General features: G+C 42.8%; 1 protein-coding gene across 2 annotated transcripts in view; it reads left to right on the top strand.

The window, feature by feature from the left end:
• Positions 1-14132, top strand: part of LOC133990414 (zinc finger protein 521) — an 89347-nt gene extending 75215 nt beyond the window's left edge. For both annotated transcript variants that reach the window (XM_062428723.1, XM_062428722.1), the window contains 2 exons: positions 2816-2931; positions 13370-14132. In XM_062428723.1, the coding sequence (XP_062284707.1) occupies positions 2816-2931; positions 13370-13399 (146 nt within the window). In that variant the 3' untranslated portion in view covers positions 13400-14132. The remainder of the gene's footprint in view (positions 1-2815; positions 2932-13369) is intronic.
• The last annotated feature ends 7641 nt before the right edge of the window (positions 14133-21773 follow it).

Raw genomic sequence — 21773 nt, 5'->3', positions numbered from 1 at the left:
CAGAGAGCACCACCCTGCCAAAATAAAGATGAGCAGGGGCCTGTAGTAAAGGAGACGTCTGCCATGGGCGGCCCCCTGAGATCTAATCAGAGGGGCTTAATATCCCCCACAGCGAGGAGGACCTTGGCCCCTCAGCCCCCTCAGCCCCCTCAGCCCTGACACCCCCGATGCCCAACCCAGCTCAGCGCTCTGTTCAGCTCACTCTGCTCTGGCTCCACAGCCAACAAACTCATAAAGTTTCTCTCTCTCTCTCTCTCTCTCTCTCTCTCTCTCTCTCTCTCTCTCTCTCTCTCTCTCTCTCTCTCTCTCTCTCTCTCTCTCTCTCTCTCTCTCTCTCTCTCTCTCTCTCCTCTATCTCTCTCTCTCTCTCTCTTGCTCTCTCTCTCTCTCTCTCTCTCTCTCTCTCTCTTGCTCTCTCTTGCTCTCTCACTCTCTCTCTCTCTGTCCCCTCTCCCTTATTCTCTCTCATCCTCAGCAGGGAGAAACACAATGGCCAGCCACTGATCCTGTTTGGATGTGGTTTTGGATTATTTCTTCCCTGTTTCTCTATGTCTTCATTTTAACCCTCTACAGTAGGAAGACATGCTTCTATTCCTCCTCTAAATGGGCATTGCACACATCACATGCTGCCAAATACCAATAGTGTGTCCCCTCATTGTCCAGCTCAGTTTATCCCTTTATTACATGTTGCATGCTAACTGTAAGCAGCAACGTTGAAGACAAAGAATTTGTCTGAATTGTTATTCTCACCACTAATTAAAATGTCAGGACAGTTTATATAAGTAAACTTTGCAAAATTTGCAATCAGCTTTAATAATAATAAATATAAGCCAAGCCTTGGCAAAACTGATTTATACAAATTATTTAAAAAGTTGTTGAGCTGTAATTTATTTATTTGTCTTAAGTTTCTTATCTGTGTCATTAACCAAGTCAGTATTTATCGCTCCTACTTTTTTTGTAGACTTGTGGATGCCATTGGTGCATTTTAGACTGCCATTGTCCACTTGTATATGACTCAATGCCGAGCTAATTGATACATGCATACAGTGGGTGATGAAATGTGTCCTCATGCTGGAACTGGATCAGATGTGCATGTAAACAGGGAGAAACAGCTAACTTGGCATCTCAGTTGTGTTTAGCCCTATTCTACAGTATTTGAAGGCCCCCCAAGTCTCAAATCCATTTTTATTTTTGCTGTATTGACTTTTTCCTCCTCTAGCCAAAGACATAATGAAGGCTTCCTGCAGCTGCTGTGACCTGTTTCTGTACAGTATATGCAGACAAAACACAGCGAAAGGAAAAAGCTATTGTTTATCAGCACAATTTTTTCAGTCTGAGCATGTATTCCCCACAAAGAAAATTGTCATCGTTTTTGGAGCATAACTGAGGCGCAAATATGCATGATGGCCGAGGCCTTAACCTTGAGCGGAAATGTTTTGTAACTGACAGTAAAACCAGCCGTCTATCTGCAATTATGTTTATCTTCATATTGCTGTGGTCATTAGTTTCAGAAATGGACCATGGAGTTGTTGTTTGTTCATTAGAGGAGGTTTGTTCATTTCTGGTTAACATGCTGCCATGTTCCTGAGACAGCTGTCACCTAGACATTAGCAGTCTGAAAGCATCACCAAAGCGTGTCTGCTCTGGTCTGGATCTAAACTTTTATTTCCCAGGTCAGGAGTGTGACATTCAATGAAGCTGAGTGTGTCTCAAGTGTACACAGCTCAATAATTAATAACTGCTGTCCCAGGTGAGCTCAAATTGGGACACGTTAATGTTGCAGAGCCCTGCCACGGGGCTGCAGCGACCCCAAAGCCATCTCCGACAGACACCTCACCTTTTGTGGCTGTGCTTTTTCTTTTCTCTCCTTGTGGCCCCACGGTGCATGCATTAGAAGAAAAGTTATTTTGAGCTGTAAGAAATTCAAATGAAGCCCCCACATGCTAACTTTTCCAGAGCATCCAGACCTTTGAGATTAGACAGCCGTCCTTAAAGCACAAGGGTCTGGGATAACAAACGGCATGTTTGAAGTGCTCCTTGGAGAATGCAGAGACACGCACACACCCACGCACGCAAGACACATACACTCAAGACGCACACAATTGCATCCCCCTTAGCTTTCCAGCGTGGACTATGGCTTAATTAAAGCACAAATATATACTATATGTTTTAAGTGCCAGCGAGTTGTGTGTTTATATGATGGTGAATGTAGTCCGAGTCTGCATGAATAAGTAGTGCAACACCATGAATATTTATATTGTCAATATAATTAGCGATGTAGACTAATGGAGGCCATGTTTTGCACTTGAAGCCATGCCAATTTTCGGTGGTTGTTTATTTTCCGGCTTGTTGTCCCCACAGTAGTGCTAAATAAAGAGCATCATTATTCCCAAAACATTATGCATTCGCTAACTGTAGTGCCATGAATATGACCACTCTAGTTTTGCTGTTGACATCTAAATTGTTCTCTGCTTTTTTTTTCAATTATATATCTCATAACAATGTTTTTTATATTGTTAATAGTGCATTCATTTGTTTGTAATTAAGTCATTTTCCTTGCCATTTGACATAGTCTGTCTACAATTTTTATTCAAGCAGACGCAATTATGATGTTGTCTTTGTTCCCTTAATGCAGGCAACAAGGCCCTACTCTAATTTATGACAGTCAACAATAAGAAGCAGAGAGTAGATGCATCTTACAGTGACAATTTTTGAAATAAGGCATGCACTGCACATGTAAAGTCTAAGTATGCACTAACAATTACATATTTTTTTTCTCCTCTGTCCCTTTGTCTCTTTCTTCTTATGTGAGCAGTGTTTGTCCAGGCCAATAAGCTTCAGCAGCACATCTTCTCTGCCCACGGCCAGGAGGATAAGATCTATGACTGCTCGCAGTGCCCACAAAAGTTCTTCTTCCAGACAGAGTTACAGGTGAGCCTCGGGCTGGGGGAGTAAAAGGGCCACCAGCAGATACTGCAGCCGCTAATCACACATGACAGCTTAACAAACACTAAACACCACTCACCGCATTCTGGCTATTCCATCCTTCCCGGCTGGGATGAGAGACTCAGAAGGAATTATTTCAGTCCGTTTCCAAAACTCATTTGTGATGTGCAGATATGATTTGATTTGCTTATTAGACCAGCAGAGCACTAAAATATCTGGAATTAGAGGATTAGTGGAATGCTCGTTTTTGAAGAGGTAATTACATACAGTGCAGAGGCAAAAACACAGTTGAGTCAATATGCCTGCATCTCCCCTCCTAATCACAGAGGAGGCCTCATGGCTAAATATGAGCTTTGTCCTCTGGGAGACTGTATCTGCCCTTCAACAAAGTTAGTAGTTGGACTTATGAACTTGCAATGTTAGAGAGATAATCCATTTTCTAGCAATCTTTTTCTTTGGTCCTTGGAGAACCTGAAAAAATGAAACAGACCTTATTATATTATTTCACAGTGGAGGTGTTTTCAAGCAGCTCTGTTTTGTTTAGGGGATTCTCTACCATACACATGGCACACTTCTAATATCCAGATCTTTTTCTATTACCTTTTGAAACCGAATCATTAAAATATGAGTAGCCTATAACCACCTTGTTCAATCCAATCACTGAAATTATTTTTAATTTGCCTTAAAGCGCGGAGAGAAGCTTATAGCTCCCAACCATATCCTCCAAATACATCTATCTGAAACTTGGATTAGCAGCACTAGGCATTAGCAGTTAGCCAGAGGAAGTATGCAGAGTCTCGCTGCCCATTGATCGGCAACGATTTTTATATTGAGATTCAGGTTGTAAACACAGAGGCGTGTGTCTGCCAGGAGGAAGGTGAATGTGATCATTATCTACTGGTCATTTGAGCAACGAAACCATGAATAAAACAAGTCCTGATCATGCAACTCCACAATGGAGAAGGTTATTTAACAAGCCTCATGCTTCTACAAACTGCCAACATGGAGTCTTTTCATTCATGCCAAGGCCTCCTATTTATCACATTTTCATCTCTCATTGGTACGAGTGTTCTCTATATAGGCAGGGTTGTTGCAGGTACCTGTAAACAATCTCAAATAACCAGGGGATGTTTTCCTACTTTTTTTGTTTGACATTTTTTGGAATGAAGCAATCTCCGCCTCCCGGAGCTGTTGTTTCATGCATGATTATATTGTTTTACACTCTGTGTGTGAAGAGACAAGAGCAGAACATGAAAGATCTATGGCACTTTGTTGTGAAACAGGGTTATGAAAGGAGAGCAGCAATGAGCTTGGGGGATAAGACGATCGTTATGCTCAACCTGTGCAATACTCTAAAGGTGGTCCCAGGTGACTGCATGCTCACAGTCACTTCAGCACATGCTTAGTACATATATATACACACACATAATGTTTCTAAACATATTCAAACAGGGAAATCTACAGTTCATTAATACTGTGACCCAATCCAACCTTTCAAAGTTTTGTTTTTCATACATCTTTATCTTAAGATGCAACCCCTGAACTTAGTAACGTTGGATGTTGCATTTGCCTTTTCACTCAGTGCAGGCTGGACTCTTGTTTTTGGTTGTTGTTTGTTTGCGGTTGCCATTTCCCATGCATCACACTTCAAAATGTCTCACTGACACAGGGCAGTTGTTTGTCAGTCTGTCTGAAGTAGAGCTGTCTTCCAGCAGTGAGAGAAGTAGAAGCTCTCTGTCTTTGCCAGCTCTTGAGTTTGGAGTTTCTCCCTATTTCTCCCTGACACTCTGGCCCACTCGCCGGGTGCCTGGGCTCCTCATCTCTCACAGTAGTCGAAGGGGTCAAAGGGCCAGTGCAAGCTGGGAGAAAGAGCGGCGAGAGAGAGAACTGCCACGGCAGGTAAAGGGAAGCAGGAACGATATTTTATTAATTTGCTGCTGAGATCCTGAAACAGACCAAAGGCTGTGACAGGTATCCAGTGCACCAATCCACATCCTCCCCCACCACCTCCCCCCGTGAACTCTACCCTGCGAGGGGCTAGCCAATTTTCGCCAGCCTGTCGAGATGGATGATGGGAGAGCATCCGTCTAATCAGCCCTCCTAGGACCCCCCGCCCAGCCGCCCCCCTCAGACCGGCCAGATTGACTGACTCCTGGGCCTGTGTGCCCCAGAATCCAGATTCCAAAGGAGAATAATCTCTCTTGCTCTCCCTCTCTCTCTCTCCATTTCTGTCTTTCCTCTTTTTTTCACAGACAAAAAATAAGCACTGAGATGCATAGACCACCGTTCCCCTCGAAACTCTCCAGAGGACTCCCCTCCACCATCACACACACTCACGGCCTCCACCCTGCGCATCCCTCTCCCTTGCCCCATTAAAATATGGAGCAAAGTCTAGATATTTCATGAGGTGCTGATGGGGGGCTCGCTGTGCAGCGCTCTCTCTGACCCTCAACTACTGCCCACCCCTTAAGCAACTAGGAGACATAGCTTCACTATATCCTCTCATCCAAATAAGATCCACTGACCTCTCATTTTAAAAGCAGCCTCTCTCTCGCCGGTCCCCATATGAGAAAGTCCCTGGTCCTTTGAGCAAAGACCACATTGCAATGTGAAACTTGATAATAAACTTCCTTTTCCCTATGCGGTGGCTTCAGATACAGTAGCTTTTCACATTGCGGAAGGAACTGAGCCAATGACAATGCTACTAGGCTGGATTAATTAGCCAGATTCATTAACTGATGGATGCAAAGTATTAGCCACAGCTTAAATCTGACATTTCTCTGAGTGCAGTTCATTTGTGAAGAAACACATTAGTTCAGCTCCTCTAGCAGTGCTGTGTACTTGAGGACTGCAGTTGGAGGCTTCTCTCCCAATGATCCCAATTCCTCCAAAGACAAGACAATGAGATTGAAGTTACACAACAGTGAAGATGACATTTTCTGCCTGAGATTCCCTTGTTCCTTTTAAGCTGTGCTGTCTTTTATTCCTTCCATCCTCCAATTTCATTATCATTCCTTGGAAGTGACACAAGATTGTAAGTCATGTGTTAAGTCGTGCTGCGATTGACGGAGGAGTGGAAGGGCTGGGGTACTGCATGACTTCTCCCTCTCCTCAGACGCCCGCAGGACACGTACCTTAATTGGAGTGTCTTTTAAAAGGATTCCTTCAAAGACAATCCAAAGCTCCCTGGCCTTAATGAGTGCTGAAAGTGACAAGAGCACATCTGCATCATGTTCTACTTCCCCACACAAATGAGATTCTCCTCTCCCCGTGTGATAGCCATTATTGCCAAGCTGTGACCAATTCCACTGTTTTAATTAAGCATATTTATAGGCTTCACAGTCACCAGGTCAGTGTAAACAGCTATGCATGTCATAATGTCCATCTAAGGCAGAAAATAGGGAGAGAAAATGAGAGATGGACAGTCGAAGAGAGAGGAAGCTGTAGTGGAGTGGGAGCGCAGCAGAGGAAACAAGTGTATGAAATGAGTTAAAGGAATGAGGTTTTGCATTAATAATGAGGTTATTATAATGCATGAAATTACTAAAGTTGATTCTGTGATCTTAAAAACAATATTTTATGCTGTTTTTCCCCCCTAAAAATGTCATGTTATAGAGACCTAATTCCCTGGAAGTTTTATTTGTTTTTTTAAGTAATGCATTTTAAAATATGCCCCCAAAAACACCCTTATTGCCCCACGTCCCAAACGTGTCGCACAAAAGCTTCACGTGTTTGTCCCTAAGCGACTCTCAAACACCACATTTTCTCTGAATATCTTGATCTGCCAAGTATGACAGCTCCTCACGCTTTTGAAAGTTGTATATATTTTTTTTCATCCTTTTATTTGACAACTTGTTTTCTTCTTCATCACCCCAGGTGCTCAGAATTCTGTCACCATTTCAAAAAGTTGCACTACAAAATGAAAGAACAATGAATGAGAAAAAAATGGCTGCTTGTGAGGTGCCATCATTAATATTTAAGCTTATTTATAATTATGTACAACACTGTACACACACTGCTCTGCACTGTAAATGGGGACGTTAACACCCTTAGATGACTAGTGATGTATCACAATTGTGGTGTTCTAGTTTTGTAGGTGGATCAGAATTAGACAGCATGACAGACCTAATGATCCTGGGAGGATATTATCTCTCTCTGTGTGTGCCTGTGAATGCGTGTTTGTGTGTATACATCTGTGTGCGTGCTGTATGTATTTGTCTTTGTCTCTGTCTCTCCCAGGGTCTGATATGTGCATGCAAACACATTGTCTGGAGGGAGACATGACAAAAACTCCCAGAAGCCTTTGAGCTGTGCTTTTTTTCTTTTTCCTCTGTTGCACCACTGGGGAAAGTTAAATCCAAACAAAGAGGAGACGCTTGGTGTACTGTGCTAGAATCCATCACCGGAACTCTCCCTCAAACATGTCTTCTTTACTTTCTTAGTTGACTTGTTCAACAACTTTGATAAATACCATTTTAAGCGCGTCTCAGAAAATTCACCACAGGTTTAATTTACTGTCTGTAGTGATTTGATTTTCGAGGGTCTATTATGCTGTTGATGTTAACAAAATGCAGTGAAGGCCAAAATAAACAGCATTAGAACAATTATTCCCTCTTGAATTTCATATCCGCTCATTGCAAAACTGGAGTAATTTAACTCTTCAGTTTTGGAAAAGGCTGCTGAATGACACCAATTGGTGGTCAATTAGAAGCTCATCTTCTGATTCGCTCCTCCATTCGGTGGGAAAACATGAGAGTGCAGATCAGCTCTTGCCTTCACAGAGAAGCGTGGAAATGCAGGAGAAGATTTAGTCCTCAAAAATCTCTGCATTTATTAAATGGCATATCTAGCAAAGAATGAGGAGAGGGTGGGGGGTGCTCTGTAGCATCCCTAGTCAAAGTCTGTCCCTGACTGAAGTGGTTAAATGTGAGAGTAATTGTGTTTTGTTTCTGGGACTGACATGTGGAACCCCATGGACCCCATCTCCCTCCCAGTGACAGGCAGAGATCCTCCCACCTCGCTCTGTCTAATTAGAGGATGTAGCCCAGGGCTCATGTCCCAGGAAGACCCATCCCCCTCCCAAGATGGCTCCCCTAAGAAAGCCCTTAATTGGGTTCTTTAGTCATAGTCTTCATTTTGGCTGGAAAGGCATCTGTGTGTTGCTATCACCTCAGAATACAGTTTGTATCGCTCTCTTGTGTTGTTTTTTTTCCTTCCTCTCTTTTCTCTCCCTCTCGCTGGCCTTCTCTCTATTGCTTTCCCTCTCCCCGTCTCCCACTCTCTCCTCACTTAATGAGGCCCCATAATAACACAGCAGTTGTGCAGTTGTTTTGCTACCTCAGTCAAACAGCGGGATCACTGCATAGTGTGTTTCTAGTACCATTCACTTGTCTACTTAGACAGGGTAATGAGTATCATTTGGAGCTACAAAGCACCAGCCCACAAAAAGGGTGGTCCGTCATCTCCAGTTACACCTCAGAAGTATTTGGTTGGGGTAGTTAGACATCTAATCAAAGCATTTCAAACATTATGTATTTATTATATATTTTTACAAGCAAATATGACCGGACACAAAACGACACACATGGAAGACATTCCATGAATCCATTGTTGTTGTCAACTCCACCCGAGCCTAGTGCTCTTACAGTATGACCATGACTCCCCGGCCACCTCACTTCAAACAAGACAGTCTGTTACCAAGGAGACCAGGCCAGTTGTGGCACAACAGTGTTTGGGGTCAACCCTCCCTACGGCCTGATAAGTGATGACTGTGGAGAATGCCAACTGCTGTATTATTTATTTATTTATTTGATTGTGTTCTTCATTGGCTAAACTAGCCAGCAGTAAGCTTGGCCTGAGGTCAAAGCAGGGAAGGATTACTCCCTCAGTGGACTGGTCAACAGTAGGGAATGCACAAAGGGAGGACTGAGTCAATACTGGACTGAGTTCAACACACCATTAAAGATCAAGGAAGAATGCAGCACTCTTGTTTTTCTCCAGAGCAGCCCTGAATGCTAAGAAAACACTTTACACAGTGGCAGAATTTTCACAAATAAACCAAGACGCAGTGCGGTCGTCACTAATTGAAGTCCATTGTTCATCTCAGGGAACTCAAACATTACACTAACATAAATGAGCTTAAATTTTCATTGTGTTTTCATTGCTTAAAGTCACCCTGCAGTTTGGCATTTAGAAGAGAGACCATGGGTTCTTTGTTTTAGTATCATTTGGTGACGTTCTCCTATGCGTTAATTAAATTCCTGAGTGATGACTACAGGAATGCACAGGTCTCAGTGGTTTTGTGCACACTCCCTGTGCTCCAGATGCGGCTATGCAGAATACTGTAAGCCATGCAGGGTAAAAGAGAAAGTCGCTGCAGACTGATAACACTTTTAATCAGAGCTTAGAGGGGGATGTTTACAGTTTTGACTGTTCCTTCAAATGTTTGATTGTAGATCAACTAAACAAGACACTTAAGCTGCAGGGGTTAAAATGAATTTGCTTAAATCTTTTAATTAAATAGTTCCTTTAATGAGTAATCTTTGCTGTGAGAGAGTAACCATTCATGATCAAATTGAACACATCTTAATTTTTTTTAAATGTTTTACATGAAGTTGTGTATATGTATTGAAGTCACAAAATGAAGCATCTTAAAAGCTCAATAGTGTGATGTCTTTTCTAAAGGGGCAGTTCTTCCGGCCTCAAAAACCCAACAGTTTTATTTAAAGCATGAATTACCAGATGAACAAAATGTTATCAATTTCTGTAAATTAGTAACTGTAACTATGAGCACCAGTTAAAAAGATGAATTATATATCAACTTCATTTGTTTTTCCTATTTATTAGTTTAGATAAGAAGTTCTAACATATAAAGAACCTTGTCATTAATATAATGTAATGACAGCTTGTTTTACTGTATTCATTAACACCTTTTTGAACAATCCATTTCCAAGTGTGCGATCATGCACTAAAAATGGTGGCTAATTACCATCTGACATTACAGCACTTAGAACTTGAGTGATACATAATATGTTACATTCTGGTCAATTTACTGGTCAGCTCCACTCTTGTGTAAAGTGTACACTGCTTTACTTGTTTGTGAAGCCTTGAAAAGGCCATAGCTTAAAAAGTCATTATTGCTCACTCAGCTCTCTAACAACTCGATAAAGCCTGGGTTTAATGTTACATGCTGGATAACACCAGGTAGTGCTGCAGACACGTTGTACTTAACATGTGCTCTGCAGTTATTAACTTTATGCTAATCAAACATTGTTAGCGTTGTGATTAAGCTTTACATCCTCTCTCTGTGATGTTGGACAATGTGAAGATTATCTTTAATACAGCCAGATCAGATGAAAGAGAAAATGTGTCTGCGAGTCCACTGGTCTTCCTCTGCAGAGCTGATGTAAGAGATGCACCTCTGTTGCCTCACTGGAGACCGGGTGCTATCGATGGAGACCAGAGCAATGGGGAACGACATAAAGAATGATTAGTTAATAAATCAACTCCCCAGCCTCCTTGCACTTTCCCACTTCCTGCTCTTCCCCAGTCGTTACCCATTTTTTCTCATCCCCTCCCTCTCCGCAGCGGCGTTAAATTCCTAAGACGTGTTGCACCTGTTTGCATGGGTACACAAGACCCCTGCCGGGTGTTCTCCCTCCTCTTCTGCTAACCCTGAGGGGGTTGCAGTAGGGTGATGTAATCAGATGAAAGCGGTGGTTCAACGGTAGCACAGAATCGGTGGGAGAATAAGAGAGGAGGAAGAGGCTCGCTCTGAGCCAGTGCAGCCAGTCTTCATAAGGGAGAAGCGGGTGCGCATTATTGATCAGAGCAAAATTTAATTTAGTGGAGAATTGACTGCTATGGTTTACCTGAACACTGCTGGTAACTGGGCCCTGCAGCAGGCCTGTGTGGCCAGCAGGTGGTTGAAAGGATCGAGGAAGAGATTAAGGGTTGGAAAGAATGGAAGGAAATGGATGATAAGGGGAATGGCAGAGTTTCAGGGGGAATAGGATGGCATTGAAAGAGGGAGTTGAGATGAGAGCTAAAAGGCTTAATGGAGGGCATCTAATCCTAAATTGCAGTGATTCTGGTGTGACACCATTAGTGACATCCTCCTTGCCAGGGTGCTGGACATTTTTGGTCATTTTCTTGCATAAGCTGTGAGTTCTGCGTTTCATATCTAATTTGACATTTGTGGTTAGTAGGTATTTAACTTTTCCAGTGCAAGTGCAGGGGTATTTGAAAAACTTGACAAGGATGAAGATTGGAAAGAGAATTTCCCTCTCATCCCCCTCCCTCCCTTCCACCATCCATACTCATACACAGAACAGTTTATAGTTACTCTGCGGAGTTCAGTATCCACAGAGATAAAGGTATCAGTTTCATTTTCTTTTTTCTTTTTCTCTATTTCCCTTTAGTCTGCATGGCTGCCACAGCCACTGAAGTCGTTTAATACCGTCCTTGAGAAAGCCCTCAGTGAGAAAACTCCTGGCATGTTTAAGGAAAAGGTAGAATGCAGTGTGTGTCAGACAGAGCTGGGACATGCAGAGGGGGGAGCCATTCCCCAGAGGGGTTATTTTCCCCTCTAATAGCTGTTACGAGCCCTACATTATATCCAAGGAGCTACGTTCCTTTGGGGTCCACAGACACACACACACACACACACACACCTAGACACACTGGCACACTCACACAAAGGCATGCACACTCAGTTGAGCACAAATTTTCTCTCTGTTTCTCACTCTGCCACATATACACACACACACTCATGGGCACACACACTCAGTCCTAGCCGCTTTGCTCTCCCCGTGTCAATATCCTGCCATTTGAAGTCACGTACTGCAGGGGCTTCAGGGAGTCGCTGAGGAGCCAGGCTGACGGGTAATGGGCCACATTCATTAATAAGGTTGCCGTGCTCCTGTCCCTCCTCAGCAACGCCAAGGATGTCTTCACCGGGGGGTAGGGGATTGGTGGAGTGTGAGGAGGGGGAGGAGGTGAGGTGGGGAGAGAGAAAGAGCGTCCCATGGGGAGTCTCCTCCCAGACTCACTTAAAGGAGCTTTATTTCAGCAAGAGAGGAGAGAAGGAAGCAGAGGAGCTGTCCGGGGCCGCCTCTTTAAAAAAGGGAGAGCAGGGCCCAGGCGAGCCACGCTACCCCTTACAGGGGTCACACTCCTGCTCCCCGTCAAACAGCTTATTACCCCACCTGTCGGGAAGTAATCGCCCTAGCTGAAAGGAAAGCTGTCGAGGTGTTTAAATGCTTTATATGGAGGCAGCTGAAAGGGTAAAGAGGGGAGGAATAAATGCGAGGGGGGCTAATAGTCGTCTCCTAGCTCTGCCCAAGGGATACTGCACCAACAGGACTGAAGGTGACTGCTTTGGTAAACCTTCTCACTGAGGTTGCAGTAATCATTTTAGATAGAATCTCTTTTCTCTCTGTTATATTTAAAAAACTAGTTAGGCATCAATAATGTAATTTTACATACTTGTGCACTTAATTATATGCCATGTGCAGGACACAATGTATGTGTGCACTGAGGTGTGTGTGTATTTGTGCATGCATGCGTGCTGATGACTCTGTGACAGGTGTGTCTAGTCCATGCCAGTTTAGAGAGTCCAAGGCCGTGTTTTAAACAGAGCGCAGCAAGTGGGGCATGTAGTTTGCATTAAAGGGATTAGCAGTCACTTCAAAAGATGACCTGGATTCAGCCCACCAGGGACACCAGTTACACACCCCCTGGTCCACACTCCCTTTAAAGAACCTGGCACAGCTGCCCCACTACAACCACTCTCAGTGGTCTGTGTGTGTGCTTGCATAAATTTGGGAGATAACAGCAAAACAGAGTGATATTGTCAGCTTGTTAGTAAATTGTGTCTATCTACAGAAATGTGGGAGATCAAATCGTCAACGGCCTCACCTGCACCTAAAGTATTCGTTAACTTTTTTTCTACACTGCACATTTGTAGTGTATTCAATACATGAAGGTGCTGGATAAACAAGACTCTAAGGATAATATTCCATCAGGTGTGTCAGTGCCTTGTTAAGGATCTGTTTCCATCGACACAGCCTTTGATTGGGAGGAAGGATTTCTGAGGAATGGGATGTTATCTGTCAGTGGTGTCATACTTCTGTGTTAGACCAGCCCTTAACTAAGCTCAATCCCACAGCCAACTTTGTCCACATACAGATTTGATTCTTGTGCATGTCAATTGGATCTGGATAATAAAAGTATAATAATGATAATGCTCAAATGTCAAGATAATCAAAAAACAGTGCCTGTCCATCATAACATTTAAAATAAATTACAAGGTGCAAGAACATTAGTGTCCTTGGGTATGGAAAATGAATAATGTTTTGTTGTCTGTCTGTAAATCAAAGATCTATCTGCTGTATCTGATCATCATTTTTTTGTGTCTTTGCAGAACCACACGTTGACTCAGCACAGCAGCTAACATGGCAAAGATCAGCGCCACGGCCAAGAACAAGGATCACATGATGCAGAGAATAATGTCTGACCGCCAATTACCATCAGTGCAGTTTCCCACTGACTGTCTTGCACTGAACTTTCGATTCAGTTACACCACAAGGAACCATGCCACAGAAAGAAAAAAGAAAAGCAAAGAAAATAAAAGGGAGTGGGGGGCATAAAAGAACCCTCTCTGTCCTTTACTAACCATTATTTCAAAAATAAAGAAAAAGCCAACTTGTTTGTACATAGAATTCTTCATGTGTTGCTTAATTACAGCTATATTGCAATCTTATACAGTATTTGCCAATGTACAGTTCAAAATGTTTGTTCAAAAAAGAGGAGAAAAAAAAAGATCAATGACATTGTCAATCAAACCAGATGGGACTCAACCAGTTGTGTAAAGGAAAAACAGGGTGCCACTGAGAGCGTAGGAAGCTGTAGGAACCGGCAAATGTTGTCAGGAGGACTCTTTTCATCAGCGCCACTCCTACTGCGCAGTATGTCACTCTGTATCCTGACATGGTCAATCATTATGGGGTAGAAATCTTGATTCACCAGCATAGGCTGTGATCTAGTCTGTCTGTCTGTTGTAACAGGGCTACCAGAGGACCAGCCGAGGACAGTTGTGCGACTAATCTGCACTGCCTGCGCTGGAGTTCAGATGAGAACGGGGGGAAAAAGAGAGAAAGAGAGTGAGAGAGAGGGAGAGAGAGAGAGAAAACAGAGAACAGAAAAACAGGACAGGATGCTGATATATGCAAACGCAGTGACACAGATTTGGAAAAGGCTAGTTCCTACGGTTGGCTCGTGAACAGAAGCGTGAAGCTCCCATGTGGCTCTCAGAGCATGGGGAAATCTCCAGCCCACTGACTCAACCTGTACATTTCTGTTGTTAATGTTTACTGCTCGTTGAAGCCTGGAGATTACTGGAATTTTTTTTATGTTTTATTATCTCTGGGTTTTTTTTGTTGTTTTTTTGCAAATGGGGGAGTCAATCCATTTGGATTTGGGGTCATGAAGACTGAACATAATGCCAGTCTGTCTCGGGGATATACCGTAGTTTTAAAACTTTGTCCCTGGCTCTCCTGGAGAGTGCCCGAGTACTCCTCTTGTTTCTTTGCAGTGTCCCATTGCTCTTGCTCTCTCTCTGCTCAAGCTGGAAGCCACTGTGGCATCATAGAAAACTTTAAACCATTCTGTTATGTAAATGTTTTGCATTCATTGAACCTGAGATGCACTTTTGTATGAAACTTTAATGTTTTGACATTTTGATTGAGAATTGTTCGTACACAGTTTACAGGAAATCACCATCTCCTGCAGCAAAAGGACAGTTATCTCCGATGTTATTAAAATGTATTGTACAAATATGGAGTTCTGTATTTGGCAGACCTCGTTTTTTTGTGTTGCACATGTGATGGAAATATTAAAAACTGTATGAGGAAATGGCTCCAATGTCCCTTCATTATCTATCTGAAAGACTGTGTATCTGTATGTTAATAACTGTGTGTGTGTGTGTGTGTGTGTGTGTGTGCGTGTGCGTGTGTGTTTGCATGTGTGTGTGTGTGTGTGCATGCGTGTTAACACAATTAACCCATCAGATAAGAACTATGACAGCATAAACACGATCATCATCAAAAGCTTACTCTGCTTCTTTTTCATTGTATCAAATTGCATCCTATTTTTCCTCACTCCCATGTGGCTCCCGCTAACGAACATCTGAGCATCTTAAGGGAGGTCTGTGTTATTAATGACTCCATTACCCATCACCCTGTGCGGTCCCATTCTACACACCCTTGCGCTAGGTCTATTTAGGGAGCCTCCAGCACTCCAGGGGACCGAGGAAAAGATTCTTCTGCCTTTGCCGATTGGGACACAACCCATGCTACAACATCTGTCTGTCTCAGCAAATGATTCATCAGCAGTGACACATAAGCAGCATAACATTTGTTGAAGCTTTCAGTTTTGTTTTGAAAAGGCTCAGCACTGCATCTCTTAGCATTGTAACTAGGTTATACCGTGAATAACAAATGACTGTAAACTAATGCTGCATTTGAAATATACAGCAGGTACTGTATTGCATTTTATACTCTAAACAGAAAATAATGCATACTGTATGCATGTACAATTATAAATACAAATAATATTGGCATAATATTCTTATATGTACATGCATATATAGACACATGTACAGTTCCAGTCAAATACAAACAAACATATACACTCTTTTGATTAGGAAAATGATATATGTATTTGATCCCTCTGGGTGATGATATTAAAGCTCATTTGTCACAGAAAATGATCACATACAGTATTTTATAATACATCTGAGACAAGCTTTATCAAGCTTTATCAAGCTTGTCTCATTGAATTTTTCCATTTCAAGCATAACATCAAATGTGCATGTTGTCTGTCATCTATTAGCTTTTATTACATTACTATAATGAATATCAGATGAGGAATTGACAGGGCCTCTTACAGGGACAGACTTCCACAATGGGGACGGAGCCCCTTGTTTAAATCAGAGATGGTACTGCCCAACATTAACTGTCATATTGAATGCAAGCTGGGTATCCATTAAACAACTTTGCTAGCATCTCCCTGTGCCAGGCACTTTTAATAAGCTTCAAGGGCATTTGAACGGGTCCAGAACTTTGCTTTGCCAGAGATGGACTGGCCCACATCATCCATTACATTAAATTGGGTGGCGGCCTCCAGCTCATATTTATGATTTAATTAAATTCACTTGTGAGGCGTATCAGAACCACGGCGGCCTTCCCTTTTAACGCCAGCCTAAGCAGTAAAACACACACATACACACAGCTACACACGTGAGTGCGTACACAAGTGTTGTGTTTCTGACACTCGCCCAAGTGTGAGACGTTGTGGGCGCTTTGGCAGGGATGTTCCCAGGGGTTCATTTAAAGCAATATAATTACGCAGCCCCCAAGTATTCTTCCATCAGAAAGCGGCAGAATGGATGGCTTGTTCAGAGATAACTTAGCCTGGCTAATCCCCCATGGTGTTGTTGCATGAACATAACCTCAATGCATGGGGTAGTCAATGCTGCTAAGAGCCAGGCCAGTCTTTAGTGAAACTGGGCAGCTGGGCCAGATGTTTGTGAGTAGCTGAAATACCATTGTTCTTGTCCAGGATATGTGTGAAATGGCATTTTGTTTTTTTATGTAACAGCATAATACCCATACTCCTCTAGAGGAAAAGTGCCATCCCGTGTTAAGACTTTATTAAAGAATTATGAGAGCCTACTGAACCTGTGCAGTATGCTGCAGTCCAGGAAGCTGAAATTTGTATCTGGCAAGAACAACCAGCACAAATATAAGTATACATTACAGTGCGTGTCCCTTGTGTTCAAGTGTCTTTGCTATCGCTCTTCTTTGGTGCAAAATTTAGTTTGGTGAAAACTCCACATTGTTAGGCTGCGCATTCCTCCCACTGAAGGAGACCTCGGAGACCTCTTATGGCATTCAATATGTGCGCCCAAGCGTGAGATCCAGATCCATTTGGCCGGGAGATCCACTGGGAGTGTCTGGGGTAACCCAATCTCTCACACCGGCACTCCACATCCAGAGAGCCATCTTTTCACTTCAGAACTGTGTCAGCAAAATGGACGCCTCGACCTCAGTATGTAGCCCTGCCAGAGTGTTTATGGGTTGAGCACAAGGGCCTCTGCTATTGTCTTTTGTGTATCTCTTGTGTCATTTTGTGTACACATCGTTTCTGTCTGTAAAATGTAATTGCAGAAATAATAACAGTAAAAAGAGAGTTGTGAAAGTGAGTACACATATTCTTCCTCCAAGTTACTTTAAAGACTTTTTTTCTGCAAATGTATGTACACAGTTCTCAGGATATAATTGGAGAGCAGGTCCTGGAGCTGTGAATATCACTTTCAAGTCTGGTGAATCTCAAAATAATCCCCTCATCCTACACCTTGGATCACACCCTTATGAGCTAGAAAATGTAAATAAATGTTGTATTAAAATATAACATTTATTCTGAATTGATTTATCCCTCCGTCCATTTTTTAAACCGCTTATCCTGTTCAGAGGCACACGGGATTTGAGCTTTGCAACACATTGGGTAAGAAGCACCCTGGACATGTCGCCAGTGTATCAGCAGGCTAACACACACATTTGGACAAACAAACACACTCACACTCTTCCCTCCTCTGTAGCCTCTCTCCTAATGATCCCCCTGTCTGCCGAACTGGGAGAGCTGAAGGTGAGTATCCCCCTCCAGTCATCTCCCTCTGCCTCACTGAGATAGACACTTGAAATAGACAAGGCACCAGACTTTTTTTTTGGAAGGGTGGGGGAGGATTTTCAAAAATGTATTAAACACTAAGCAATAAAACATAGACCAGGTGGGGTCAAATTCACTGCAGATAACCCAGCTCCACAGCCAGTGTGGCTGGTATGATGAGATGAGGACAAGGAAAGATTTTAAAAGGAGGGGAGAAAAAGGAAAGAAAGTATCAATAATGCAGAGTACACTGTATACAGCTGACAGTAAAAATGGGAAAACACACTGCCTGAGAGAGAGGAGGGCACATTGAATTCTGTGCTGAGTTCCTTGTACTGTATCTCAGTGCCAGAACATTAATTCATTGGTTAAATGATTTGAGTTTACTGGGCCTCCTGAAAGCAGTTCATATGTTTCAGCGCTATATGTGTGTGCATGGCCACATGTGCAGAAATGTCACCACAGATTTCTGCACTATTTAATGCATTCGGTGTCTTTAGTGATGTTTTATGATGAACAGAAATGTCTGTATATGTACACGCTGATGTGAAATAATCTTTGCTCACCGACATCTGCCATGTGTTTATTTAATGAACACATGGCAGATAAACATTGGTATGTGTGCATGCTTTGCAGAAAATAAATGTGGTGAAGGAGGCCAAGGCCAAACTAGAACAGGATTTTATTTTGGTAATCAAAAGATTTATTTGGTGTTTTTGTTTAAAAAAATTTCATTTATTTTGGGGCACCTGAAATGTCAGTTAAATGCATTGTTTTAATGCTGTCAGTTACACATTTTTTTTGCATGTTTGTTTGGTGGTGATGAACTAAAAATGCTCCATAATGGATCCCCTCGGGAGAACAAGGGCCTCATTCTTCCAGTATTCCCCTGCGCTCTCCAATCTCTTCTCCTTTTCCTTTTTTCTTAATTTTATCCCTCTTTTTTTAATTCAGAGCTTCCCAATCGTTCTCTTTACTATTACTTACTCTAACCCATGTCAGTCTGTCTCCCTCTTCCACTACCCCTCCTCTCTCCCTTTGCATCTCTTGTATTGTAAACAGCTCACAAAAGCATGACAAGGTCTCTGCTCATGTTCCCCCTGCCTTCCTCTCTGTTCTCCCAGCTATTTGTTATTGTCTCCCCGCTATCGTGTGTTTGTCTCTATCAAGCTTTCTTTATTCTGTTTTTCCTCTGCGTCAGAAAAGCAAAAGTTAATTAAATATGGAACGAGATGGAGCAGCATCTCTTTAAACCATCATGTCATTAAAATGGCATCCCTAGGAGATCAGCTTAAAAGGAGTCGGAGAACAATGTCTTCTCAGTCAGATATTTATGGGCCTGGTTATGTAAACATACTCCCTTTATTCTCTATGTATATTTCATGTAATTATCACTTTTTGTAGCGCTTTTCCCCTGAGATACATAGAGGCAAGAAGTTACTAGGGGAATGTCATTAGAGGAGACTATTGTTACAGCACTGCTATGATACTGCGACGGGAAAAAGGCTACATTCCCATCCTGGTGAAACCTTTTATCTATATTTGACTTCATCATATAAAAATCATCAGTGTATCTGCAGCTGAGACTCTCTGTCTGAGACTCACGGCCAATTCTCTGCAGTTGCCCATCTTTGTTAAAACTGAGAAACATACTGACTAAAGCATTCAAGAGTATTTTTCTTTTCTTCCAGCATGCATCTGATTTAGACACCAGGAAATTCACAGATGATTTACAGGTTTGCAAAAACCTTGATGTCTCATACTCAGCCCGCCCATGTATCCATCTGTAAGGACAGCGGACAATCTGGAGAGAACTGGATTCCTTCAACAACAGAGGCCAGTGACTAGTGCTTGAAGGCCTGGGTGCCAGCTGACGGAAGCCGCTAATTAAGAGGGCTGGAGAGCCAGTGGGGTGCCTTATGAAACAGGGGCACCTGGGTTTCACAAGAGGGGGCTGGGTATCCATCACAACTTATCTGTGTTGCACAGGGAAGACCATAGTCCATTCCAGCGCTATGCCACGTAGCCCTCTTTCACTCAAGCAAAATGTCAAATATGGTTCACACAAAAGCACCCCTCCTCCTGCGCCCCCTCTCAGCCTGTTTGCCGTCACACGGGGAGATGTTATTGCATGGCATGATGAAACTGTATGTGTCAAAGTGGATTTGATTCAAGCTAAATGCACATAAATGCAGATGCAAAACGAAATGGCTGTATAAAGTGTGCATACACACACACACTCACACAGGATCTGGACTCCCACATGCATAACTTAATGCCCCTCTCTTTTCCATTGTTCGTTGAGTCTTCTTTGCTGTAGGGTCAAAATGTCTCGAAGTAATCTAACTAGCTCCAACTTAAGGGACAATATAAGGTCTGCCATGAGTTCTGTCATTACTGTCTTACCCACCAGAGGCAGATACAGCTCTCGACCACCACTGAACCTGCCATATTGCTATCCAACCTGACCCCACAGATGCAGTAAACCTAAGTGAACCACAGTTTCGAAAGTCGACAGCAATAACCACTGCAGAATTGCTTTTAATCAACGTCTGAAATGAGGGTGACTTGAAGCGTCGCCCCATGCTGATTAAATGTAATTGTTTAATTGCCAAGTGCTGGGAACCCATCCTAAGAGGATTCCAATGGAATTATTTAATCTCTAGTCAGGAAGTATACTGCAGGAAAAAGCGGAGGGCAAACGGAAGAACAGAAAAGGCAAAAATCAAGCAGAAATAGTCTGTTTTTCTTTTTGAGTATGTTCCTCATGAAATATTAACTGTGGTTTACATTTAGTTAGCTGAGAAAGTGAACAGCCTTCACGGGGAGAAAACGTTCACTAAGTGATGCTATAACTTCAAAAGAGCTCACAGTATTGACCTGTATCTGCAGACTAAAGTGGTTTGGTTTTGTTTGCTGGTTTACTTTTATGATTCAGCTTTACTTCAAAATACATACATACATATTGGTCATTGCCTTGTAGTACGGAGTCTTTTGTGTTCCAACTCATGCTAAACAGCGCAATGGCTTTAGTCCACTTGGCTTTTTATTGTCTATTTTGTAGAACCAGAGGTGTTTGAATTTCAAAACAAGATATTTCTGCATTAAGTCGTTCTAACAAAGTGCTAGAGGGGAACCTCTAAGAGTTTAACTGTTCAGAGATTCTCATGGGGATGTTATAGGCCTTCTCCCCCTTCTGATCACTGACTGAGTCTTTGCTAATGGGGTTCTATAAACTTAAGGGGCACAGGTGCACTCCATTTAGGGTCACAGCTTTTAGATGCATTGCTTGGGGTCACAGACATCCAAACCCCCCATAAACACCATGACATACACTGTAAATAGAATTGAAAAAACACAGTTGTATGTGCACCAGATTAACACCTCTCTTGTATTTTTCATGGTGGCCCCCCTCCTTAGATCAATTTAAGCTGGCACGATTCCCAACACAGCCTCAGTCAGTAGCCAATCGGTTTGGCACACATGCCATGACATTTCAATCTATCAACAAAATCAATAGCAGCACTCTCCCTAATATAACTGCACACAGTGCAAGCGCTCCTCACAGTGATACGGCTATTGCTTGTCGCATTTAGATACACAGGGAGTAAACCCAGGCTTTCAATTCTGCTGATAAATGCAGTTCTGTCATCCCAAGGGAAATGTGTCTGCATCCCTCTGGTCAGAAGTGTGCTACTGTCCCCCCGACAAGCCACGGGCAGAGAGGGAGTGAGGGGGGAGCAAAGGCCTGTTCCCAGCAGCTGTGCCCTTATTCCCAGCACCTGACCAGGGGCCCAGATGTGCACACGGGCAACAGCAACAATTTGAGCAATGTAAGTTCCCTGTGGGACCCAAGCACCTGCAAATGTAACTCCACTATCTAACATGATGGCGTAATTACAGGTCTAATAAGTGTACATCTGGAAAGAACTCATTTAATCTATCAAATCAAAGCTACCTAGACTGGGGAACAATACAAAAATGGTATTGCACTGTCAGCAATTCATCTGCACATCAAACAAAAGCCACTCGGCACTTGGCACTGACCCAATTAGCCATCAGGTAGACAGCGACTACAGGGCACAAAATAGTCATTTACA

The sequence above is a fragment of the Scomber scombrus genome, chromosome 11, assembly GCF_963691925.1.
Source record: "Scomber scombrus chromosome 11, fScoSco1.1, whole genome shotgun sequence".
In the NCBI taxonomy this organism is placed as follows: domain Eukaryota; kingdom Metazoa; phylum Chordata; class Actinopteri; order Scombriformes; family Scombridae; genus Scomber; species Scomber scombrus.
The sequence above is the reverse complement of the archived record's forward strand: the minus strand, read 5'-3'. Positions and strand labels throughout refer to the sequence as shown.